Genomic DNA, 26,909 nt, shown 5'->3' with positions numbered 1-26,909 from the left:
GAAGGAGTATAAAAATATTCCTCAGGCATGCAGGAGTGAAATCAGGAAGGCCAAATCACACTTGGAGTTGCAGCTAGCAAGAGATGTTAAGGGTAACAAGAAGGGTTTCTTCAGGTATGTTAGTAACAAGAAGAAAGTCAAGGAAAATGTGGGCCCCTTACTAAATGAGAGAGGCAACCTGGTGACAGAGGATGTGGAAAAAGCTAATGTACTCAGTGATTTTTTTGCCTCTGTCTTCACGAACCAGGTCAGCTTCCAGACTGCTGCACTGGGCAGCACAGTATGGGGAGGAGGTGACCAGCCCTCTGTGGAGAAAGAAGTTGTTTGGGACTATTTAGAAAAGCTGGAAAAGCACAAGGCCATGGGGCCGGATGCGCTGCATCAGAGGGTGCTAAAGGAGTTGGTGGATGTGATTGCAGAGCCATTGGCCATTATCTCTGAAAACTCATGGCAATCAGGGGAGGTCCCGGATGACTGGAAAAAGGCTAATGTAGTGCCCATCTTTAAACTACAGGCCAGTCAGCCTCACCTCAGTCCCTGGAAAAATCATGGAGCAGGTCCTCATGGAATCAATGCTGAAGCACTTAGAGGAAAGTGATCAGGAACAGTCAGCATGGATTCACCAATGGCAAGTCATTCCTGACTAACCTAATTGCCTTCTGTGAGGAGATAACTGGCTCTGTGGATGCGGGGAAAGCAGTGGATGTGTTATTCCTTGACCTTAGCAAAGCTTTTGATACAGTCTTGCCAACAAGTTAAAGAAGTATGGGCTGGACGAATGGACTATAAGGTGGACAGAAAGCTGCCTAGATCGTTGGGCTCAACAGGTATTGATCAACGGACCCACGTCTAGTTGGCAGCCAGTTTCAAGTGGAGTGCCCCAAGGGTCAGTCCTGGGGCTGGTTTTGTTCAATATCTTCATTAATGATCTGGAGGATGACATGGACTGCACTCTCAGCAAGTTTGCAGATGACACTAAACTGGGAGGAATGGTAGATATGCTGGAGGGTAGGGATAGGATACAGAGGGGCCTATACAAATTAGAGAACTGGGCCAAAAGCAACCTGATGAGGTTCAACAAGGACAAGAGTCCTGCACTTAGGATGGAAGAAACCCATTCACTGTTACAGACTAGGGGCCGAATGGCTAGGAAGCAGTTCTACAGAAAAGGACTTAGGGGTTACAGTGGACAAGAAGCTGGATATTAATTGACAGTGTGCCCTTGTTGCCAAGAAGGCAAATGGCATTTTGGGCTGTACAAGTAGGGGCATTACCAGCAGATCGAAGGACGTGATCATTCCCCTCTACTCGACAATGGTGAGGCCTCATCTGGAGTACTGTGTCCAGTTTTGGGCCCCACACTACAAGAAGGATGTGGAAAAATTGAAGAGAGTCCAGCAGAGGGCAACAAAAATGATTAGCGCGTGGAGCACATGACTTATGAGGAAAGGCTGAAGGAAGTGGGATTGTTTCGTCTGCAGAAGAAAACAATGAGGGGGGATTTGAAAGCTGCTTTCAATTACCTGAAAGGGGGTTCCCAAGAGGATGGATCTAGACTGTTCTCAGGAGTAGCAGATGAGAGAACAAGGAGTAATGGTCTCAAGTTGCAGTCGGGGAGGTTTAGGTTGGATATTAGCAAAAACTTTTTCACTCGGAGAGTGGTGAAGCACTGGAATGGGTTCCCTAGGGAGGTGGTGGAATCTCCTTCCTTAGAGGTTTTTAAGGTCAGGCTTGACAAAGCCCTGGCTGGGATGATTTAGTTGGGAATTGGTCCTGCTTTGAGCAGGGGGTTGGACTAGATGACCTCCCGAGGTTCCTTCCAACTCTGATATTCTATGATTCTACGATAGGGAGTGTGATTGTGCTTGTCCATCTGTTGATGTAAAACATACATGCTATATTGTCCATTAGGACCTGGACAGATTTGTTCTTTATGAAGAGAAGAAAGTAAAGGCAGGTGTGTCTCACTGCTCTGAGCTCTAAGAGATTTATGTGTAGACGCATCTCTGTCCCAGACCAGCAGCCTTGTGCACTCCCCAACCGATCAGGGAAGCGTCCGTGGTGAGCATGAGCATCAGGGATCATTGCTGGCAGGGAACACCAATGCAAAGGTTCTCTGGTCTTGTCCATCATTGCAGGGAAACTAGGACGTTCACTAGAGGAGTTAGCAGCATGCAGAGGTTGTGCCTGCTGGGTTTGTAGTTGGAGTTGAGCCAACCCTGAAGATATCTCATGTGCATCCTGGCGTACTTGACCACAAAGGTGTGGCAGTCATGTGGCCAAGGAGCCGTAGGCAAATTCTTGCCTGTGTCCTGGGATGAACAGAGAGTGTATGTATGATAGCGAAGAATCTGTTGTGTGGGAGTGAGACTCTGGTTCGAACTGGAGTTCAGGTAAGCTCCAATGAATCTGATCTGCTGTGGAGGTGTCAGGGTGGATTTTTGGATGTTTATTTGCAGGCCCATGCTGTGGAAGACAGAGATGGCGAAATGGGTAGCATATAGTGTCTCGTCATATGAGTTGCCCTTGATGAGGCAATCATCTAAGTAGGGGGAAAGTATGATGCCGTGTCTGCGGAAGATGGGCCATGACTATGGCTAGGGTCTTGGAGAATACTCTCGGCGCTGTGGAGAGTCCAAAAGGGAGTACCCTATATTGGAAATGGTCATGACCGATTGTGAACCATAGGAAGCGTCTGTGCGCTGGATGAATTGATATATGAAAATAGGCATCCTGTAGGTCGAGGGCTGTGTACCAGTACCCTTGTTCCAGCACAGGTATTACTGTGCCCAGTGTGACCATCTTGAATTTCTGTACCCATACAAATTTGTTCAGTTGGCATAGGTCTAGTATAGGCCTCCATCCCCCGGTCTTTTTCTGGGTCACAAAGGAGTGGGAGTAGAACCCTTTCCCTCAATGTTGCATTTGCCGGTTCCATTGCGCCTAGCTAGAGGAGATGAGCCACTTCTACACGAAGTAAGTGCTTGTGAGAGGGGTCCCTGAAGAGGGACGGGGAAGGGTAGGAGGATAGGATATAAAAAGGGATAGAGTAACCCGACTGAACTATTTCCAGGACCCAATGGTCCTGTGTAATCTGCTGCCAGGCATGGTGGAAAACCTGGAGGCAGTGGCCAAATGGGCAAGTAAGCAGTGGACTCAAGGAGTGGTCGTGCAGACCCTCGACCAATGCTTCAAAATTGTTTATTTCCTGATGAGTGAGAGGTAGCTGTTTGCGCTTGATTTTGTCTGCGCCTAGGAAGTCTAGGACGATCCCTGGGTATATCGTATGGTCTGTTCTGAGGCCGGTGATACTGTTGTGTGCATGGCCTCTGGTAAGGTTGATACCATTGTCTCCTGGGAAGGGATGGGTTGATGACCAGGGTCACTCTAGAGTCTTTCACTGTGTGAAGGACTTTGTCGATTTTCTTGGAAAAAAGAGTTTGTCTTTATCAAAGTGGAGGTCCTCTACTTTGATCTGCAGACCTTTGGGGATGCAGAGAGCCAGAAAGATCTGCATATAAGCACTGCAGTTCCAGTAGTGCGGGCAGCTGTATCTGCCATGTCCAGAGATGCTTGTAGGGCCGTTCTGGAAACCAATTGGCCCTCGACAAGGATTGACTTAAAGTCTGCTCTCCTGTCCTCTGGAATATGGGAGGTAAAAATCAAAGAGTTTATTTTAGTTATCAAAGTTGTAGCTTGCAAGTGGGGTGGAATAGTTTGCAATTCTGAATTGCAGAGTGGTGGAGGTATAAACCTTGCAGCCCAAGATGTCAAGGCGTTGAGGTCCTTGCCTTGCTTGGTGGGTCACTGTTTTGTCCTGTGTATTGTTGCATCAGCTACAAGAGAAGATTGTGGATGAGAGAATAAGAAGTCTATGTCCTTAGCAGGAACATAATATTTACGTTCAGGTTGGGGTCTGCTAGAGAGTGTCAGCTTGTTCTAGGAGTGCTCCATGTATGGGAAGCGCACTCGTTGAGGGAGTAGAGGGTTGGAGGATTTTGTGGAGTTTGTGTTGTGTCTCCTGGACCTCCTCTAAAGGGATGTCTTGGTTGAGTGCCATCCTCTTAAAAACTTCTGGAACTGTTTGAAGTTGTCTACATTCTGTGGAGGTGGAGGCATGAGGGCTCTGTCTGGAGCTGATGGAAAGTTAGGAGTCGGCGAATCAGAATATGGTCCATAGCCCACCTCTTCAGAGGGGAGTTCAGGCACTCTAGAAGTAGAGCTGGAGATAGAGGCGCAGAAGGAGCTTCTGGTCTGGTGGAAGAAGCATGAGGACAAGTGGCAGTAAAAGCTGGCCAAGGGTACCAGTGAAGCCAAGGCATCGGATAAGAAAAAGTTAGGTACCATCCACAGGGGGCTGAAGTAGGGAAACTGAGGCTGGTGGTTGTGAGATGTGATCTGAGGTGCAAAAAGTTCTGGTGAAGGAGGAGAGGCAGGTGGGGAGAACTCTGCCTGCTGCTGCATATCAGGCTTGCTGTCAGTAAAGGTAGCCAGGTCAGGTGGGGAGAGCGGCTTGTCAAAGAGTGAGCACTGTGTGTCCAGGAGCGGAGAGTTAGGCTCAGGTGCCACTGAAAGGTCATCCTGACTTAGGAACTGTTGTTGCTGTTCCCTAGGCTCTGACTCCGCTGCGCGCGATCTGTGCTCAGAGGCTTTTGTTTGGCTTTTTCCTGGTGCCGTGGGTCTCCTGTAGGCGCCTGTGGGAGGTCTGCTGCTGCTGCTGGTGCTATCTGAGTGGCAGGCAGGCTCAGTCCCGATGTTCTTTTCGGCACCAGGGCAGAGCGCGCTGTCGGCACTGGGTCTATTTTCAGACCTTGGCATACAGTCCTGACAGGAAGCACATTTCTTGAATCCTGAAGCCCCTGGCATTATTGAACTAGGAATGCCAGGGGAGAGTGTCTCCGCAGGACACAGTTAAAAAAAAAATTTCCCCTCTCAAACATGTAACTATTCTAAGGGAAGGGAAACTGGGATGTTACTAATTAACTAACTATTTCTATATTCTTTGTAATTGTTTCCTTCAGAGACCAGGGAAGAGGATCAGCACTGCCCCACATCCCGTCTTCAGCCGAGGACGGCTGAGAAGGAACTGCGGGGGGGTGCGGGACGTGCGTGCTCAGGCAGACTCTAACGAGACCTCAACTGAACACGTGCATCTCGGCTAGGCACTGCTACCGAAGATCTCTGATCAACAGCGCTGGGATGCACTGTCACCTGGAGTGGAGCACCTACAGGGACAGCACTCGAAGAAGGTGGTAGGTTTTCCATTCCTCGGATCATCCTAGCAGCCATTCTCTGCACCACTCCCTTTCTTAAATATGGGAGATCAGAATTGCACACAGTATTCCAGATGAGATCTCACCAGTCCTTGTGTAATGGTACGAACACTTGCCTGTCTACTGGAAGTATCTCACCTGATGCATCCTAGTATTGCATTAGCCTTTTTCACGGCCGCATCACATTGACAGCTCATAGTCGTCCTGCGAATGACCAATACACCCAGGTCTTTCTCCTCCTCTGTCACTTCCAACCGATAAGTCCCCAGTTTACAGCAAAAATTCTTGTCGTTAGTCCCTAAGTGCATGACCTTGCACTTTGCACTGTTAAATACCACCTCATTTCTATTACTTCAGTTTACAAAGTCATCCAGATGATCTTGTATAGATTCCAGCCCTCTTCAGTATTGGCAATGCCTCCCAACTGTGTGTCATCTGCAAATTTCATTAGCACACTCCCACTTCTTGTGCCAAGGCCATGAATGAAAACGATAAGTAAGATTGGTCCCAAGACTGATCCCTGAGGAACTCCACTAGCAACCTCCCTCCAGTCTGACAGATCATCTTTCACCTTTAGTCAGTTCCTTACCCACTTTTCAATTCTTAAATTGGAAAAGATAGGGATTAATTCAACTGAATTTCCCATGTGGAACTGTATCAAATGCCTTACTGAAATCCAGGCAGATTAGATCGACTACATTTCTTTTATTCACAAAATCTTCTCAAAGATAGTGATCAGGTTGGTCCAGCATGGTCAATCTTTTGTAAAATCATGTTATATTTTATTCTAATTACCATTCACCACTATGTCCTTAACTACTTTTTGTTTCAAAATTAGTTCTAAGACCTTGCATATAATTGAGGTCAAACTAAAAGGACCGTAGTTTCCTGGATCACTTCCACCCCTCCCCCCCCATACACACTTTTCTTAAAAAATAGGAACTATAGTAACAATTGTCCAGTTAGAGGGTACGACTCCAGAGTTTACAGATTCATTAAAAATCCTTGCTATTGGACTTGCAGTTTCATCTGCCAGTTCCTTTAGTAGTCTTGGATGGAGATTATCCAGGCCCCTCGGTTAGGTCCCATTAAACTGTTTGACTTCCTCCTCGGATGTGGTAATTTCTACTTCATATCCTTGTTGCCATTAGCCAGCCTGTCACTACCCCTAAGCTCTTCATTAGCTTCATTAAAAACTTAGGCAATATATTCATTTTGTGTTGGGCCACACCTAAATTATCTTTAATCGCCACCCCATCCTCAGTGTTTAGCAGTCCCACTTCTTTCCGTGTTTTCTTTTTATAGCTACAGAACCTTTAAATATTGGTTTTAATTCCCATTGTGAAGTCCAACTCTGCTTGGCTTTTGGCAGTTCTCACTTTCCCCCTATACTTTCTGACCTCCAAGAAGTAGCTTTCCTTGCTGATCCATCCCTTCTGTTCCTCATAGACTGTCTGCTTTCTCTCAATCACTTGTCTGAGATGCTTGCTCATCCAGCTTGGCCTGCAACCTTCCCCACAACCCTCAGCTTGGGATACAAGCTTCAGGTAGCTTCTGCAACTTTGATTCAGCCGACCTCAGCCCCACTGTAGATACTGCAACGTCAACAAAAGAATTCTTCCATGAACCTAGCTACTGTGTCTTGGAGAGATAGATTTAAAAATTTTATTAATGTTTAAAATTAAATATATACAAGTTAAGAGGGAAGGTACTGTACATCTGGGGTCAGGATCGAGTTATGAGGGATTACAGGTATTGGTCACAAGGTTCATGAGATACATACATATCACATAACCAGCATAGACCCAGATTGGAGTGTGGGAGTTTTTAAAGTATCGGTGCATAAGTGGGCTTGGGTATGCCACCTATGGAATGTATTAAGAGTCCAAGTCAGTATCAGTGTAGTGAATAGGTACATGGGTAGAGTGCGTCCCTTAGTTCGTCAGAGAACGAAGTGGGTTATTTCCCTGGTTGGCAGTCTCAGTTACGCGAGCTAGTTCTGGTGGTGTCCCATGTTGTGTTCCGTATAAATGTCTCTGGACCATCTGATGATGTCCGACACCATGAGCTGTCTCAAGAGCTGGGCATAGCATCGACCGACTCTGCACGCTCTCAGTATCTGTTCGTTGTGGGGGTGCCTAGGGCTTCCACAATCAGGGACATGTCTCTGGATCTCGTAGCCCTGGGATCTCAGGGTGTCAGCCAGTGGGGTATACTTCAACATCTTCCGTGCTTGGGCCTCGTGGAAAGCCAGTGACCTGTTTTCAAATGGCACCATGATGTCTATCATGAGGACCTTTTTTTCTGCATCGGTTATGACGATGTCGGGTCACAGTCAGCTGTCTGTCCTGAGGATGGCAGAGTTGACGGTGATCTTCCCCAGGGACAGCGGGATGACTTTCACCAGCCAGTTCTGGATGGCATTTTGGTGGTGCAGTTAGGCTTCAGAGTGCTGTTTGCATCCACACAGGATGTGGGGCAGGGTCTAGTTGGCATAGCCGCACTTTCTGCAGCACTTGTCCCAGTTGCCATGGCGGACGGCTCCACTGGGGGGAACGCAGTTGAGCCAGGCCTGATGGACGAACCACCAGTCAGTGAACCTGGTGAAGCTGCCCTGGGAATAAAGTGGTTGCTGGCATCTCACTTGCTGGACACCTTGAACACCTTGCCCTGGTCCGGCTTCCACTTGAGGTTCTCAGCACAGTGGCAGTGGACGGCATCTTTCAGAGTCCTTTCCAGGATCACTCTGGCAGTCAGGGTGATAATGGTGTGGTCTGAGGTCTTTACGCACAGCATCAGTATTCCCAGCTCCCAGCGCTCCTTGCACCACTTCCAACAGCAGTGCCGATCCTCTTTTCTAGGCGGCTCGAGGCGTTGCAGGCACAGGACCAGAGAAAGGACAGGTCTCCTCCCTCTCTCCCAAACTCAGCCTCCAGGGAGCCGCAGAGGTAGGTGGTGACATCCTTCTGGGAGGGCCCCTGCCAACGTGTTTCCTGACTACATCCCATATGGCTTCATCTGCGATACTCCGCGCTGTTGGGTCTGGGCACATCAGGAGGCGAAAGGCGCGGGTGATCATCATGTTTCACAGATCGCCCATCCAAGGTATGTTGGCGCCGCCTTGCCTGTGGGAAATGTAGATGATGTTGGTGCTGGCCCTCTGGGGAAGGTAGAGCCATTTCCTCACCAGCTGCCTGATGGTGCTGTCAGTTTTATTCAGGGGCAGCTTGGCTACAGCTGATCCCCTGAAGATGAAGGAAATGCAAGGGATCAGGAAGGTATTGAGGGTGTTGATCTTTTGCTGGGGGCGAGCACGGAGGAGTCGATATGGGCTGCATCCCACAGGATCTCCGCGATGGTGTCTTCAGGGGTCTGTCAGATGCGGACTCCTGTAGGTGTGCCCAGATGTTGGTATACCTCAAACTCCTTGAGGGAGGCTATGGGCTCACCCTGGATCAGGAACCTTGATGTCCGGACCAGAGCCCTGGCACTGCCATTGACATGGAGAGAGGCACACTTTATGGGGTTGAAGCGGAGGCCCATCCACTTGGCAGCTTGGCTGGCGATGTCGAGCATCCACTGGAGGCTTTCCAAGCTGTTGGTGATAAACTTTTACATTCCTTCATCGGCAAAACTGTCAGCGTTGCCAACTCTTATGATCTCATCATTAAAATTCTCTCTCAAGAGGTTTAAGTCCCAAAGTCATGCAATTAGGGGGAAAATCTCATCTTTCATTTTAAAAAAAGATAAGTTCCTTCCTGGTTACAGTAAAATGCATGAAAATATAGTTCAAGGACACCCTAAAGACTCAGAAGCTATACAAGCAAATATGGGGGGAGGAGGGGAGTTCTCGCTTTTGAAATCTCATGGTTGTGTGTGGCCTGACTCATGATTTTTGAATGCATGAGTTTAGCGCACACAACACTGGCAGTGTTGCCAGAGAATCTGCATTGTTTTATAGCATCAAAACTCTTGCCAGGCCTGCTCGATCGCTGAAGTGCAGCCTGCCAGTAGGACTTGTGATTTTCAAAGGGCATGTAGGGAAAAGGAAGGAAGAAAGAAATGGATTAAGGAAAGATGGGAAAGGAGCATTTCTTTGTCCTCTATATATGGCTGCCAAGAGAACACCCAAACTTTTCTGGTTATTTTTCTTCTTCTGTCCACAACATCCCCTCAGCTATACGGGCCGCCTCAGCATCACAGTACTCAGGGTATGAAGCTGACAAAGAACTGGGTCAGCAAGCTGGTCTAGAAGAAAACACCAAGCCATCCGTGTAAGCAGCAACTGAGGAGTCACAAGTATCCGGTGGAAACAAAGAGTAATTATTAGAGCCTGGCAAAGGGTCACATCTCCTACAGATGCCGAGTGGGCAAAATGGAGATAGTTTATTCTGTTGATGGATCATATTTCAGTTGGTCCCCACTTGATGCTTTACGCTGGGCTGGGAGACCCAAAAGGTGACTCTACCCCCAAAGAACATACAAACGACTATACTGGGTCTAGTCCAGTATCTTGTCTTCCCACAGTGGTCGGTGCTTGGTGCTTCAGAGGGAGTGAACAGAACTGGGCAATTTCAAGTGATCCGTCCTGTGTTGTCCAGCCCCAGCTTCTGGCAGTCAGAGCATGGGGTGCTGTCCCTAACCATCTTGGCTAATAGGAACTAGTAGACCTATTCTCCATTACCTTATCTCATTCCGTTTTGAGCCCAGTTATACTTTCAGCCTTCCAACATTCCCTGGCAATGAGTTCCACAGGCTGATTGTGCTCTGGGTGAAGAGGCAAACTGCACAGCCTACTTTCCTGCCACGTGCAAAGCAATATTTGTTAGATAATGAACTAAACACAATTGTAACAAATTAGTCGTAAGTGTTCCTTTCAGGAGAGGACAATGGAAATCAGTCAGGAGCCTACTCTATTTTCAATTGCTTCCACCATACTGGTTAGGGTCTGTGTTCACAGAGCCCTTGAATCCAAACTGCCTTGACACTGAATGCTCCAGCCAGCTATGGAAGATCCCAGGTCTTTCTAAGTGTTTACAAAACCCCCTCAAAACTTTGACCCCATAAGGAGGAGATATGTTAAACTAGAAAATTAGGAAAACCAAACTGCAGGGGAAAGCAGCTGGCGCTGGTTAAGGGACTAGAAAAAGATTGAGGTTCAATTCCTAATTCTGCCATACACTCCTTGTGGGACCTTGAGCAAGTCACTTCACCCCTTCACTTCCCACCTGAAGTTTACAGTTTACCACCATTCCTTTCTCCCCATGTCCCCTTTGTATGTCTTGCCCAGGACTGTCTTATCATATATGCATACCAAGCCTAATGCCATGGGACACCAGTCTTAGTCAAGTCCTCCATCCGCTACTGTAATACAAATATCAAATGCTGCAAAATCCTGCTCACCTTTGACGTCACTAAAGCTGGTTTCTGAAAACCCTTCACTGAGGTCGATCAGTGTCCCCTCGGACTTGCAGCGCGGGAGGCCGCTGGAGTTGGCTGCACGAATCCTCTGGGCTGCCATCCTGAAACCTGGCCCTGTCCTGGGAAACGCTAGTGGGCCATGTTTCCTTGCTGCAGGCGCTATATCATCCAGCGTGGGAAATTCCAGCTGCCAAGAGGACTGTGTCCAGATGCAACTTTTACAGGCCAAACAACCTGAAGGGAGAATAAAAGAGTTGGTTAGTGTGGGTATTCACAGCTCACGTGTAGAAATAATCAGGTGGCTGTAGAAAGGCTGAGCATGTGGTTATAGCACTGAGCTGCATCTCAAGAGATTTTGGCTCAAGCTCTCATGGGTAGGGATGTCTCCTCCCATGTGTCTAGCATAACAGGGCCCCAATCACAGGTGCTACACATCCCATTTACAAAGAAAAGTGCTTCCTGAATTCTCCTTGGGCATCAAGAACTAACTCCCGTACCGCTCCTAGCACAAGCCACCAGTTCTGAGGAGCTAAAAGCTCTGCTACCGAGGAGCAGGGCCGGTACTTGCATTTAGGCGACCGGGCACCAGGATTTGGGAGGGCAGCAATTCGGCAGCAGGGGGTCCTTCCGTGCTCTGGGTCAGCGGCGGCAATTGTGCGGCGAGTCCTTCACTTGCTCCAGGACCCGCCACCGAAGTGCCCCAAAGACCAGGAGCGCGGAAGGACTCCCCTGCCGCAGAATTGCTGCCAACGACTGGGAGTGCGGAAGGACCCCCGCCTAGGGCACCAAAAACTCTGGCGCCGCTCCTGCCAAGGAGAACTTGACTTTGGGTCTCATTTCTTACTGAGGATAATGGGGGCTCTTGTTTGTAGAGCATAACCAATGCTCCTTCCTTCAAGAACCAGCTCAGGGTGTCAGTTCTCAGGGTTAGAAATTAGCTCTTCCTTCCCACTCAGAGGCACTATATTGTGGGGCAGGGGGTAGGCAGCCTATGGCACAGGGGCCAAAGGTGGCATGCGAGCTGATTTTCAGTGGCACTCACACTGCTCGGGTCCTGGCCATCGGTCTGGAGGGCTCTGCATTTTAATTTAATTTTAAATGAAGCTTCTTAAACATTTTAAAAACCTTATTTACTTTACATGCAAACAATAGTTTAGTTATATATTATAGACTTATAGAAAGAGACCTTCTAAAAACATTAAAATGTAATACTGGCACGCAAAACCTTAAATTAGAGTGAATAAATGAACACTCAGCACACCACTTCTGAAAGGCTGCCGACCCCTACTGTAGGGTATGTTTACACTCCCATAATACGTATTGTAAACTGTGTGGTCTTGAGCTGTGGATTCCTGAAATGCCAAAGTATAAGAGTCAACTCACTGAGTGCACTCCTGGAGTCATTTTCTGCAAGTCAAACCAGGCTGTTCCTGCCTCCTATTGAAGTACCAGGATGTTCTTGACATTTCTCGTTAAGATTTTATTACTGAGAGTTCCCAGGCTTTAGAATATATTTAAATTCAGATACTACAAGGCAGGCACTAGAATGCTTAAATCTCATGTGTCTTGCAGGCAAGAGAATGGTTAAGTGTCACATGTCCTCCATAGCCAGCTTGTGAGAGGACACAGGAAAGAGCTAATCCCAGAGACTACCTATTCGTGATGCAGCCACACTTCACCAGGATGGTACTCGTACTCTAACGATCAATTAGTAACCCACTGCAAACCCAACAGGCACAAGTTCAATCTGCCAAACAGGGGAACACCAGCCGTTAGCACAAAGCACATTGGGACATTCCACAGCATCAGGTAGATAAGTCGTAAGAGGGATTAATATGTACCCAGATCGGTGGTTTACTACATTCAGATAACCTGTTGTACAGACAGCCCACAGGTTTTTGGCAAGTTTGGTGCTTGAGGCAGTGACAGATCAATAGAACTAGCTACCTCACCTCCAACCTGAATTCCCCACTCTGCCGTTCCAGGCTTGCAGAGATGCTGTTAAGTGTTCCTTCCAACACAGATACATGACAGTTCTACACTGGTCCCTCAGTGGGAGAAAGGAAGCTCATGGAACATCACTCATTAGGTAAATCTCTACTTTCTGACTTGCTCAGAGGTGAGAAGTTTCTCTTCTCTGTACCTTTAACTCCATAGCCTTGTTAATTTTAATTTAGTTTAAGCTAAAAATTCTAACATTGTATTCAAAGCAATGGACAAAGAAAGATTTCCAGGTACTTCTAATGAAAATATCCAGAGCACACGTAACTAAACATGCATGAACTTCCCCAGATTAGCACGCATTGTTACAAAAGCAAACAAGGGAAATAAGTAATCCTGCCCACTTCCCTTAAGGCTGCAGCACAGAGAACCTCAAACCCTCTTCTATCATGGCCACAAGACAGCTACAAACAGCACTCCTGTTTTTTCTTTTCTTCACAAAGGGGAAGGAGCTTGTGACACCTCAATAGGTGGGAACTCATGTTTCTGTTAATTGTGGGGTTGCGTACCTCAGGGACGGGAGAGAATTAGAGCACCAGATTTTCATTTCTAGCATCCAAATATCTGTTTACAAATTTAATAAAAATCAAAATTTGCCCCAATAGATACTGAAGCAGATGGTCAACATTTACTTCTTCAAACATTGAGTTCTAATATTTGCCTCAGCTGAAGTCATTACCTGCTTATCTATTTGTGCTAAGCACCAATTACTGTACTTGGCTTGGAAAAACCCAAACGTACTCAAGAGCTTTCCCTACTGGAGCCTCAGACTCCATTCCTACAAGATTTAAGCTCCAACGCAGCCCAGCCTAACGTACAGCCCTTGTGGTTACAAAGAACCTTCCTTCCAAATGTGAACCAGATCAGTACTGCCTTCCTCATTGCTCAGAGCCAGCGCTTCTGCAGCTGCCCATAGGCGCCACAAAGTGAAATTAACATGAGATTCTCCTCAGTTTCACAGTTGCCATTCCAAACCCTTTAGAAAGCAACGAGAAATATCCAGAATAATTTTCCTACAGGGTCCAGAGACAACAACCTGGTAGAATTCTCTGCAGCATCCCCCTTCTAACAGGTGGGTAAGGCTAAGGTGATGGCTGGGTTTCTAACACATTTTATGTGTCAATTACATAGATGTGTAAATTCAGGCACAGATCTTTCATTATCTGCCCAAAGACAAAATATGTTAATGGCAGAGCTGAGAAGACAATCCCAAAACCTCACTCCTGAGTACAGTCTCTTTCATAAGGCTCATCTTTCACCCCAGCTTCATGGCCAGAACAGAGTTTAATTTAAGAACATAAAGGCCTTACTGGGTCAAACCAAAGGTCCATCTAGCCCAGGATCCTGTCTTCTGACAATGGCCATTTCCAGGTGCCCCAAAGGGAATGAACGGACAGGTATTCATCTAGTGATCAATCCCCTGTCGCTCATCCCCAGCTTCTGGCAAACAGAGGCTAGGGACACCATCCCTGCTCACAGAAAAGCAGAATATCAGCTCCAGACATCTCTCCCAATTGCTCCAATGCCATATCCATTCAGGACTAGCTCGCAAAACAGCCCAAACACTTTGATGAACCTCCAGGTTTATATCACAGCCGTGCACATGCCCACAAAGCAGGAAACACATGCAATAGAACGGTTCACCCATTCTAAGAACTCTCTAAAAAGACTGCTGGGATATAGTGCAAAACTTCATCACAAAGGAGGGGGTAGAGTTCTAGTTAAGACTTACAACCTTTATCTTCGAGACCCCATCTAGTTGTGTCTGCTGAGACAGAACAGGCTTACTGGAAAAGCAAAGTAAGAGCTTTTTGGGCTTAAATAGCCTCAAGCTTCCTGTTTTTTCCCCCTCCTCTCCCTTCTCTGGGAAGCTCTAATCAAACCAGGTGGAGCAATCTGGATTAGTCATTTTGAGAACTACCCTTAGGTCTGGCCCTGGTGCCCCGTGGCTGGTAATTGGATCTAAGGCCAGTGCTCCATTCCACCTCGGCCCTTGCAAAGATTTCCAACACCTCACTGGTCTGCTATGTGCAAACGAGTGGCACTGCCCATTGAACAATTAGAAACCGATTTTCACAACCCACTCGACCTGAAGTGGCCCAAACCAACCTAAAGAAGAGCTCTCTGTGGCTTGAAAGCTTGCCTCTCCCAGCAGAAGTTGCTCCAATAAAAGATATTACCCCTGGCACCTGGTCTCGCTAATATCCTGGAACTGACAGCTACAACTACACTGCATCCCAACTCTAACCAGCCCTGAAACTCCCATCAAGACAGAGTGACCCTTGCTGCCTTGGTTTCTCATGAAGTTTTCAAGCCACTATGGCTATGTTTTTAGAACCTGGAGCTTTCCCCAGTAGACTCCTAGGTTAATTAAAAACATAACCTCATCCAAAGGAAGTTGCTCCTGGTAATCTCTAATTTCAGCCTCTCTGTGGCTCTTCTCTCTGTCCCCACCTCCCCCAAGACATCCCAAATGAACTTTTAAAAGAACAGCAGCATATTTCCTAACACCTAACAGCAGCAAATCTAGGATGGGCCTCGCAGGCTCCAGGGATAAGTAGCACAGAGCCTACCTGCAGGATGAAAGAGGAGCAAAGGAAGCAAGACTGATCTAACGGAGGTGGCTTTGCAAACCAAGCGGGGTAAGGGTGGAGTGGTAGGTTTAAAAAATTGCACCCCCGGTATTTTTGGATTTCTTTCAAGGGATTTAAAATGCAGGTACCAACAGAGTCTTGAAGAAAAGGATAACGCAAACCTCAGCCTCTCTGTCCCATGTCACGCTTATGCTCATCTACACAGATATGACAGTGGCATAACAAGAGAGACAGACACAGACACAGACACACAAACACTTCTCCATCCTCTTTTTAAAGACTTCAGGTACACCTACTGTCATAAACAGATAGTCAAGGGTTAATCTCTCTTTTATCTGTAAAGGGTTAAGAAGTTCAGTAAACCTGGCTGACACCTGACCAGAGGACCAATAAGGGGACAAGATACTTTCAAATTTTGGTGGAGGGAAGTCTTTGTTTGTGCTCTTTGTTTTGGGTGTTGTTCGCTCTTGGGACTAAGAGGGACCAGACGTACATTCAGGCTCTCCAAATCTTTCTAAATCGTCTCTCATGTTTCAAAATTGTAAGTAATAGCCAGGCAAGGCAGATTAGTCTTACGCTTGTTTTCTCAACTTGTAAATGTTTCTTTTTGCTGGAAGGATTTTTACCTCTGTTTGCTGTAACTTTGAATCTAAGGCTGGGGGGGGGGGTCCCCCCCCTCTGGTCTATATGAATCTGAGTACCCTGTAAAGCATTTTCCATCCTGATTTTACAGAGATAATTTTTACCTTTTCTTTCTTTAATTAAAAGCTTTCTTTTTAAGAATCTGATTGATTTTCCTTGTTTTAAGATCCAAGGGGATTGGGTCTGAACTCACCAGGAATTGGTGGGGGGGAAAGGAGAGGGGATGGTTAATTCCGCCTTGTTTTAAGATCCAAGGAGTTTAAATCTGTGTTCACCAGGGAATTGGTGAAGCCTCTAAAGGCAGCCCAGAGAGGGGAAAGTTGGGGGTAGGGAGACAGGGAGTGCTCCGGACACTGAACTTCTGGCTGGTGGCAGCGTACCAGATCTAAGCTAGTAATTAAGCTTAGAAGTGTTCATACAGGTCCCCACATTTGCACTCTAAAGTTCAAAGTGGGGAGAGAAACCTTAACACCTACATTGAAACTACTACCGTGGTATAGCTGTACTGCTGGAGCTCTTCTATGTAGACACTACTGACACCAAACGGGAGGGGTTCTCTTGTCAGCACAGTTAATCCACCTCCCTGAGAGGTGGTAGCTTCTTACATCGACCTAGCAATGTCTACACCGAAGTCAGGGCAGCATAGCTGTGTCTCTCCGGTTGTGGATTTTTCACACCCCTGAGACATGAGTTATACCAATGCCCAGTGCTGTGTGTAGACTGAGCATCCAGGATGGTGGAGGAAGCTTCCTACATAAATATCCTTGAACAAAAAACCCCACCAAATAAAACTATTTACTCACTCCACAGGGGAGTATCAGACAGGTCAGAATCACAGCATCCAGAAGCAGTTGGATAAATACTCCAGAACCAAGGAAGAAAATGAAGCAGCTGCAGACTGCTGGGAGCCATCACCTGGCACAAATTAGCTCTCCATCAAGGGAGCACCCACAGCACCCAGGAGCCAGACAACCACTCCCGCATGATTGATCAAAGCACTTTCTGGAGCTCCACAGACCATGGTGAGGAGTGCCTAGAGATTGTCACCCATGGATGTACCTCGGCAGGCAGCAGGCATGCAGGCTGCAGATGGGAATTCAAACAGACCTCCAGGCTCTGGAGATAGAGGGCATGCAGCAGCATAGATGCCAACAGTGTATGAAATATATTTTACTCATTTGCACCAGACAGCCAACCTATGTGCACTTCCACTGCAGATAACACTCTCGGCATTCGTCCTCCAGCCTGCCTAGCACAACATAAGCCCATTCTGCTTATGGTATATTTACCCGTCCATTACTGGGGAGACTGGACACTGTGTTTTCACTTGAGATCCCAGAAACTCTACACTCTCCCTGCACCCCCAGTTAAATGCCATCTCTTTGAAGCCAGCTGTCTTCGTTATTATACTGGTACCCCAGAAGCACCTAGATGTCCTTTCCCAATACGGAACCCCACTGTGCTAGGTGCTGTACAAACATCAAGTAAAGGACAGCCCTGGCCCCAAAGAACGTATGCTGTAAGGAAACAAGGCAGGTAGAGGATGGGAGGGGAAGGGGGGCTGAAGTGTCTTGCCCCAGGTCACAGTTGGGAGCAGAATCCTTGTTTCCTGATGCCCAGTCCAGGCCCAAAAACCTAGACCACACTGCCTCTCAAACAGCTGCCTCATCACCCTAGCATCTGGGCACCTCACCATCTTTGATGCATTTATTCTCAATAACTTTGTGGGGTAGGGAGTGCTATTATCCCCATTGTACAGATGGGCAACTGAGGCACAAAGCGGCTAAGGGTCTGTCTACACTATGAAGCTTAACTTGGCCTAGCCACACAGACATAGCCCTCATGGGAAGACACGGCCTACACCAACAGATGATATTCTGTCGGTGGAGGAACAGCACATCAAGGACATCAGCAACACCCACAGAAGTACTTCTCTGTTGACACAAGTGTGTCGACACTAGGGGACTGGAGGATGGCTGTCTGCATAGTTATATCAGTCAGGAGTGATTTTTTCACCTCCCGCACCAGTGTGACTATGTGAGATAACATTTAAGCATAGACCAAGACCAAGTCATTTGCCTAATTCACACAAGACATCTGTGGAGGAGCAGGGAATTCATCTCTGGTCTCCCAAGTCCTAGGCAAGCGCGCTACCCACTGGACCATGCTTCCTCTGTTCTCCCACCGGCTCTGCCTAACACAGCGCACTTAAATTATACCAAAAGTTAGAAAGATTTGACATTTTGAGAGTCAGCAGCCCAGACAAAGCTGAAGCTGCTTCCAATACTTTTCTTTTAAACTTTTTGCTCACAAAAGGAAAAAAAAACAAGACTTGTCACTTGTAGGAAATACACACAAATCAGAACCCCTCAGATGGGGCAGGGCTTTTAGTAAACATGAAGACAAGCTTTTTTACTCCTCTAACAATCCTGGCTGAGGCTGAATGTTAACTGCTCAGTTTCTCCCAGGAGGAAGGCATGTACTCTGAAGGATAGAGCTTTTGCTGGAATGCAGTGAAAGGAAACTTACATTTGAGGACTGATGGTTAGAACACTTGTATTCAATGTGTTTCACCACAATCTTTCCCATTTCAGCATGTCTGGAATGTGGCTAATGAAAGGAGAAGGAAAGATGCATTAGGTTTGGACAGAAGATTACCCCCAAGTTGTGTAATTTTTGTTTTAATGACATTGTTTCAGGACATGCCACCAACATTCCAGAGTTAGGACTCAGATTTACAAATAAACTAAGCTTGAGTTGGAATGACAGACAGTATTGATCAACAGGTTTCAGTCAGGAAACACATCACAGAGAAAAGTCTGACGGCATGCGTCTGACGAAGTGGGTATTCACCCACAAAAGCTCATGCTGCAATACTTCTGTTAGTCTATAAGGTGCCACAGGACTCTGTTGCTCATCACAGACAAAAGTAACTCCAGCGACAAGAAGGGAAGATGAAGTTGTCGGGGAGAAGAACTGTGGAAAGCTGTTCCTTTAAAAAAGTAAATTTACACATTGTTAATTTTTGGGACATGCAATTAATCCAAGCGTACCTTGCATTTATTTATGGGTGGCGACACAAGCAGAAGGATGTAAACTTTCCTCTCTCTTAGTATGGAGGCTAGAAAGCTGTATTAATTGTCCAGCTGTAAGACGTTCCAGTGAACAAGCATAACAATTGCTACAGAGCTCTCTCGTTCATGAATCTCTCTCATAAAGGAAAAATAAGGCAGATAACATCTTCCAACTCGGACACGCACATCTGAACAGCTTTGTGGCTGCCCATCCCTGTATTAACCGCATCCTGGCTATCAGGCCAAGCTTGACAGTCAATTATTGAACTAGGATTCATTTAAGTAGCAACCCAAAGAAGCATAAGGGTTTCCCAAGGGAGAAGGATAATTTACAGATGACTTGGTATAGGCTTTATCCTTCTTTACTTGCCATTCAGCCAGCTGGACCCTGCCATTCACCAACATTCTCAACCAGCAAACTTTAGCCATCAAGTCATGAAAAGAGAAACCAACCTTTTCTTTCACAGGCACATGCTACAGAAGTTGAGTGCACGTATACTAAAACAATGGCATGGGGGAAGACTAACAGACCCGAAATGAAGCCTACTTTACGTACATTTCGTGTTACATGCGTATGCATACTCAAAGACACTGCTCCTGAGCTTGGGGCGGGGGGCAGTGATGAGACAAATCCATCAATTTCCCCAAAATGAGATCTGAAACATGGATCTAATGCAAACTTCTCCACTGAGCAACCTCAGACTAACTCTCCCAGACTAAACTAACATGTTGCTTTGTGATCACACATGTGCATGAATGCATATTCCAGAACAGTCACGTTATACTGTCAACCTACCTAGTTGTTTCTAACACTATAGGCAAGGCATTGAGATAGTCAAGAATCCTGTTTCCCTGAGGCGTCCACTTTGACATCAGGATTTATAGGTATGCTGAGTGTGGAGCAGACAGGCAGAGCAATGCAGACAGCAATGTAGCTAATGTCTTTCCATTTAGACCTAGACACTGAGTGTCCTGCGAGTAGCTGAGGGAATTATTGGAATTAAAATATATTGGAGCGATGGGATAAGATAGTGGGGGGGTGGGCCAGGGCTCTGAGGTGGCACTGAGCAGTGTCTCTCCCTCTCAGGAGCTTGGTCTCATTGATCACCATATGTGGGTTCTGGAAGGAATTTCCACCAGGTCAGATTGGCAGGGACTGGCAGTGGGGTGGCATGGAGCCTTCCTCTGCAGCATGGGGTGCAGGTCACTCACCAGCATTACCTGGGTATATCTCAATAATTTCCCTGGCATTGCAGGGGTCTCAGACACCAGTGCCCGTCAGTTCCTCCCATTCGCTGCCTGTGGCATGTAACAGTCTACCCTCCTGTGGGCTGTTGTCCTTTGGTCTCACTCTGGTTGTGGGGTGTAGTGTGTAGGTGCTGGGTGGTTCAGTGGCCTGTGACATACAGGAGGTCAGACTGATGATCTTGATTGTCCCTCTAGGACTCTAGTAACTGGGTCATAGCTCAGAAGACAGGAACATGGCCTTATTTGTAATGAAGCAAAATGAAGCCTTTGATAGGCTTCCCAAGTCACACCAAAATTGTGATGAAGCTACACTTAGGCCTTGTCTACAATAAAGTTGTAGAAATAGAACTGAAGTGACACAACCCCTCTAACGCGGACATAGTTATATCTCTACAAAGCTTCTTTATATCTGCATAGCAGTCCCTGAACAAAAAAAGAGAGATGGGAGAAGTTTGGTCTAGAGGATAGAGCACTGGACTGGGAGTCAAGAGACCTGGGTTCTATTCTTTGCTCTACCACTGGCCTGCTGGATTACCCTGGACAAGTCACTGTACTTCAGTTTCCCCATCTGTAAAATGGGGATGATACCGGCCTCCTTTGTAAGTGCTTTGAGAGCTAAGATAAAAAGTATTACATAAATGCTAGGGTATTATTATATGGTAACAGTATAACCGTGTCCACACTCGGGGCTGTCTTGGGGTATATCGGGGGGGGGGGGGGGGGAATGACCCTCCACCAGACAATTACAACACAGAATTGGCACGCAGACCAGGTATTACCGTGACAGATAAACAGCATCCAAATCGCAAACCTACATCGAGAATGCCTTGGTAGCTCAGTTTAACTACTTCTTGGAAACATCTAACAACTTCCCCAGTTACTGTCTCCACTAAACAGATGTAGTACCTTAGGGCAGTGGCTGTCAACCGGGGCACACATACCCTTGCGGGTATGCAGAGCTCTTCCAGGGGGTATGTCAACTTATCTAGATATTTGCCTAGCTTTACAAAAGGCCACATAAAAACCACTAGCAAAGTCAGTTCAAACTAAAATTTCATACAATGATTTGTTTATACAACTTTATATACGACACACTGAAATGTAAGTACAATATTTATCTTCCAATTAATTTATTTTAATTACATGGTAAAAATGAGAAAGACAGACAGACATTTGTCAGTAGTGTTCTGTGACACTTTTGTATTTTGATGTCTGATTTTGTAAGCAAGTAGTCTTTAAATGAGGTGAAACTTGGGGGTACACAAGACAAATACTTCTGAAAGGGGAACAGTAGTCCAGAAAGGTTAAGAACCACCTTAGGGTGATCACTTTCAGGCTCTGCCTCCCTGTGCATGAATGCCCAACAAAAAGTAAGGGACCATTCTTTAGTGAGAAGAGAGAGTGTCCTGCTAATGCAGGGGCAGGCAAACTTTTTGGCCTGAGGGCTGCATCGAGTTGTGTAGAGGGCCAGTTAGGGGAGGCTGTGCCCCGACCCCTATCCACACCTCCATCCCCTGACCCCCACCCCAAACTCCCCTGCCCTCTATCCAATTCCCCCCCCACACACCCCCGCTCCCTGCCCCCTACCATGCTGCCTGGAGCACCGTGGCTGGTGGTGCTACAGCCACGCTGCCCACAGGCACCAGGACAGGCAGCCATGCTACCAGGCTGGAGCCAGCCACACCACCACGCAGCACAGAGCACCAGATCAGGCCACGGCTCTGCAGTTGCACGACCAGGCAAGACCTCGCAGCTTCGCTGCCCAGAGCATTCTGTCAGTGGCGCAGTGAGCTGAGACTGCAGGTGAGGGGCCAGAGGCCAGCCTCCAGGGCCAAGAGCTCAGGGGCCAGGCAGGTGGTGCCCTGCAGGCCGATGTGGCCTGCGGGTCGTAGTTTGCCCAACTCTGTGCTAATGCATGGAGGTTTGAGACACAAAAGAGTTGATATAGGACTGGATTCCCATTAATGGGAACGTGTTTGCCACATCTACCAAGGTCCAGCAGTTGCAGACTTCCCTGTTTTAGAAGCTTCATACGTATTCTTGCATTTTCCAGAAAACACACTTCCTAAAAACTAAGCTTTCTAGCTGTGAAGACATGTTAGACCTGTAAGTCCATCTGAAAGGAGTGCGAATTTAAAGCTTATAAACTCAACATTAAGTTCAAGAACAGCCTCAAGTTTTGAGTCTGAGACTCTTCTACAATACAAAGTACCTCTGTGTGATCCCAGTTTTAGCAGACTCCCAGACAAAACCCCAAATCCTCTCAAATCAGTCTGGAAGCAGCTTTGCTAGCTCAAATCTGTTCAGAGATGCCAATTTGGGGGAAATTGGCTTTTATAACCATGCATATTGTTACGTGCGCCCACTGTAGTAGATCAGTTTCAATCTATCAGTTACTCATACTTAACATAAAAAACTATAAAACCAGTGTTGCCAACTTGTGTTTGTATCACAAGTCTCGCAACGAAAGTTCATTCATGCCCCAGCTTTTAGGCTTACGTAAGCACAAGGGAATCTCAGATTTCATCAAAAAGTTCTAGCCATCATAGCGCGGAGGGGGGTAAAAAAGCCTGAAAATGTGTTCCAAGTGGACCCTAAAGACACAACACAGAAGGCAAATAAATCAATTTAAGAATCAATTTTTAGCCCATCTCATATTTGGGGCAGGGAGGGCTTGACATGAATTTTGAAGGTTTGGGATTGGCAGTGTTGCGAAACTGAAACCCTGTGCTTCTAAACTCTGATACAAGGCAAACCACCATCTGGAATCAGGTTTTCGCCTCCAGTCAGAACAATCAATTTGCAAAAACAAAGAGCAGACAGCCTGGGAGTGGGGGATGCTTGTTGGGAAATCAGACACCCAGGTGGGCTTGGAGACAACAATTGTGTGGGCACTCCTACAAAAGAAGTTAAAATGAGAACAGGAAAAGCAACTCAATTTATTTATCCATAATGAAAAATAGCATCCTGAATAGATGTGGGAAACAATGGATGCATCATAAGAAACTCCATCTCCTCCTCAGTGGGCATGTTTGACCATTGCCAGAGGGAGACAAGAGGTGGCAGAATGCTATAACTGAGCCTACAGAGAGGGACAAGACTGTCTAACTTGGGGGCAAGTTCAGAAACAACCAAAACAATATCTTCTCCCTGGAGAGAAAGGAAACTGTAAGGTAGAAGGAGAGGGAAATGCATGAACCAAAGTTAGATTTGATTCATTCCCCACAAATTTAATGTTTGGTTTCATGGACAGTACATTTCTTTCATAACACTGAAGTGAGTAATACATGATGCCACAGAACTTCTGCAGTAGGTGGTACCCAATAATAAAAAAAAACAAAAAAACACCCCCCCAGCCCTGTTCTACAAATAAAGCAAACAGATTTCCAACAGCAATTCTAGCTCCAGCCTTGACAGTCTGTTTATCAAGGGCTGTGCTGCGCCTGGAACACTATGCAGAACAGAGACCTCTAGTGGTTGAACAATACACTGCAACTAAACATGTTAGACCAGGGGTGGGCAAACTTTTTGGCCTGAGGGCTGCATCAGGTTTCTGAAATTGTATGGAGGGCCGGTTAGGGGAGGATGTGCCTCCCTAAACAGCCACGCGTGGCCAGGCCCCTGCTTCTTCTCGCCTCCTGACAGCTCCCCCTCGGGACTCCTGTCCCATCCAACTCTTCTGTTCCCTGACAGCCCCCCAGAACCCCTGCTCCATCCACACACACACCCCGCTCTCTGGCCCCTGACCACCTCCGGATCCTGACTCCTAACTGCCCTCGCTGCCCCATCCAATCCCCCCCTTCCTGACTGCCCCCCCAAACTCCTGCCCCATCCAACAATCCCTTCTCCCTGTCCCCTGACTGCCCCCAGAACCTCCACCCCTCATGATTTAGTTGGGGATTGGTCCTGCTCTGAGAAGGGGGTTGGACTAGATGACCTCCTGAGGTCCCTTCCAACTCTGATATTCTATGATTCTATGACTGCCCACCGCCACCCCATCCAACCCATCCTCACATTCCTAATGGCCCCCTGGAACTCCTGCCCCATCCACCACCCCTGCTTCCTGTACCCTGACTACCCCTGGAACCCCCGCCCCTGACTGCCCCCCGCCACTCCATCCAACCTGCCTCTCCTTCCTGACGAGATCCGCCCCCACTCAACCCCCTTTCCCCCCCCTATCCACCCCCCTGCCCTCTGACCACCACCACCGCGACCCCCCTCCCCTACTCCCTGACCCCTTACCGCACTCCCTGGAGCATCAGTGGCTGGTGGCATGGCTGCACCAGGACAAGCAGCAGTGCTGCCTGGCTACAACCAGCCATGCACCATGCACCGGGTCAGGCCAGACTCTGCAGCTGTGCTGCCCCAGGAGCTTGCAGCCCACCGCCCAGAGGCTTGCGCCGGTGGTGCAGTGAACTGAGGCTGCGGGGGAGGGAGGAACAGCAGGGGAGGGGCCAGGGACTAGCCTTCTGGGCCAGGAGCTAAGGGGCCGAGCAGGAGGGTCCTGTGAGCCGGATATGCCCCATGGGCCATAGTTTGCCCACCTCTGTGTTAGACCCATCATGCATAACACAGAAGTTACACACCACCAGGGACAGTTTAACAACCTGAAAGTAAGTCATCAGACTACACTGGGTGTTGGGAGGAATAAAATGAGAACATCCAACACCCCAGAGGGACCATGAGAACTACCTGCACACTTCACAAGTTTGCTTAATAATTGAGCTAGCGCCTGCATTAATGCAGTCAGTTTGCAGCCCAAACAAGTTAAAAAGTGCAGCCCAGAGATGAGATGCTCAATCACAGTATTCAAATTCACACTCCAACCTCAGTTTAACGGACTCACATAAACGCAATTTGCTTTTTGTTAGATTTCTCTTCATTTTCTCCAAGAAAGTCTGCATCTTGGGATAGTAAAGGATAGAGATCAGGCTTAAATTTTTAAAAGTAACTTGCAGGACAGTTATAGTTTGGCATCAGCTTGCGCTGTCAATACCAATGCAGAGGAAAAACAATCAACAAATTGTAACCTCAAGAGCGACAATGCTTTTTAAAGGGATATCTGTCTTCAGCTAAAATAGCTGTCACAAAACATATCTGCATTCCCAAAATACCAGTTTTAGGAGAAAGCAGATTACAGAAATGAAAGCCCAAGGACAGCTAATTATTCTGTGTCCACAGGTGTACTGGGCTTTGAGATCCACCAACACTGGCCCAGGATATGCAGGAGCAGATCCTCAACTGGTGTGAATCGACACAGCACCACTCTAAGTCAGCATAACTCTGTACTCTTCCGCATGATTGCAAGGCATAAGATACTATTGTGCTGGGGAAGTTACTGGCTGTCAGCAAGCATGCCTGATCTACTGGCAACCACTGCGCTCCCTGAAGCTGACGGGCGTGCTAGCCACCACTCAGTCAGCTAGATGCAAGAGACATTTCAGTTCCTTTATGAAGTAGAGCTCAAACAACAAATGCCATGTCCCAAGGCACTGGACTGCAGGGGAAGCCCTGAGCAAGAATTAATTTAGGAAAATAGGAGAGGTTTTCCTGGGACTGAGTCATTGATTGGTTGAGCTGCATGTGCATCGGAAGCAGAAAGGAACCAGAAAGCCACAGGAAGCAAGCAGACAGAGAAGACCTTTGACTAAGCCAAGACCTTCCTTGGGCAGAGGACTGCCTGCAAAGCAGGCTTAGATTTTGGAACAAGGAGGCTGCCCGCCATTTGTTTCTTTGTGCGCAGTCTGCATAAACCGGGGGTCGGCAACCTTTCAGAAGTGGTGCGCCGAGTCTTCATTTATTCACTCTAATTTAAGGTTTCACGTGCCTGCAATACATTTTAATGTTTGTAGGTCTCTTTCTATAAGTCCACAATATATAACTAAACTATAGTTGTATGTAAAGTAAATAAGGTTTTTAAATGTTTAAGCACCTTCATTTAAAATTAAAGTAAAATGCAGAGACCCCGGACCTGTGTTCAGGACCCGGGCATTGTGAGTGCCACTGAAAATCAGCTTGCGTGCCGCCTTCGGCACTTGTACCATAGGTTGCCTACCCCTGGCATGAACAAACAGAACTGTGTCAAAAAATACCTGACACATTACCAATTTTCTCAGCCTCATGGAAACAAGCAGGCCAGCCCCTAAATAACCTCAAACTCCTGCATGGCTGAAGAATGGCTTTTGAGCCACAATAAGCTCATTTGCAGACAGAGATTCTTGGCAGAGATGGGAAAGGAGCAAAACCGTCTCTCACCTGGAGAGTCTGAGGCAGACCCTAAAGACCAGGTCTTTACTACCATAGGATTTTTCTGACAGCAACAAGGTAGAGTTTCTGAATAGGTTTCCCATTCTGCTGCCTGGAGGGAAGAGGGAAGCATGTGAAATAAGCACAATGGCAGATTAAAATATCTCTGTAAAAAGAAATTTATGAAACTTTGCCAGGCCATTTTCCAAAATTCCTCCATCCAAGCTACACAATCTCTAAATCTAGCCCCAGACCATCTATCTGGCTGACAACTAGAAGTGCATCATCCAATTTATCATCAACCCATCCTCTTGAGAAAATAGCAGCGGCAAAGAAAGCATCAGTCCTTTCTCAATCTACAATCCAAAAGATATTCTGGGCTGTTCTATAACACTCAGTGAGAGAGGTGC

At 47.1% G+C, this 26,909-nt stretch overlaps 1 protein-coding gene across 2 annotated transcripts in view; it reads right to left on the bottom strand.

The window, feature by feature from the left end:
* The window catches only part of SH3BP4 (SH3 domain binding protein 4), a 65,492-nt gene extending 38,880 nt beyond the window's left edge, over positions 1 to 26,612 (bottom strand). The window contains exons 1-2 of one of the 2 annotated variants that reach the window (XM_032776353.2): positions 26,509 to 26,612; positions 10,677 to 10,928 (exon numbers count right to left, since the gene is read on the bottom strand). In XM_032776353.2, coding sequence (XP_032632244.1) covers positions 10,677 to 10,928; positions 26,509 to 26,554 — 298 coding nt within the window. In that variant the 5' untranslated portion in view covers positions 26,555 to 26,612. Of the gene's footprint in view, positions 1 to 10,676; positions 10,929 to 18,460; positions 18,543 to 26,508 lie in introns of those variants that run through there. The other variant, XM_032776354.2, reaches the window with a different exon arrangement.
* Positions 26,613 to 26,909: the final 297 nt, after the last annotated feature.

This window comes from Chelonoidis abingdonii, chromosome 10 (genome assembly GCF_003597395.2).
Source record: "Chelonoidis abingdonii isolate Lonesome George chromosome 10, CheloAbing_2.0, whole genome shotgun sequence".
NCBI lineage: Eukaryota > Metazoa > Chordata > Testudines > Testudinidae > Chelonoidis > Chelonoidis abingdonii.
This window is presented reverse-complemented; position numbering and strand designations above follow the sequence as displayed.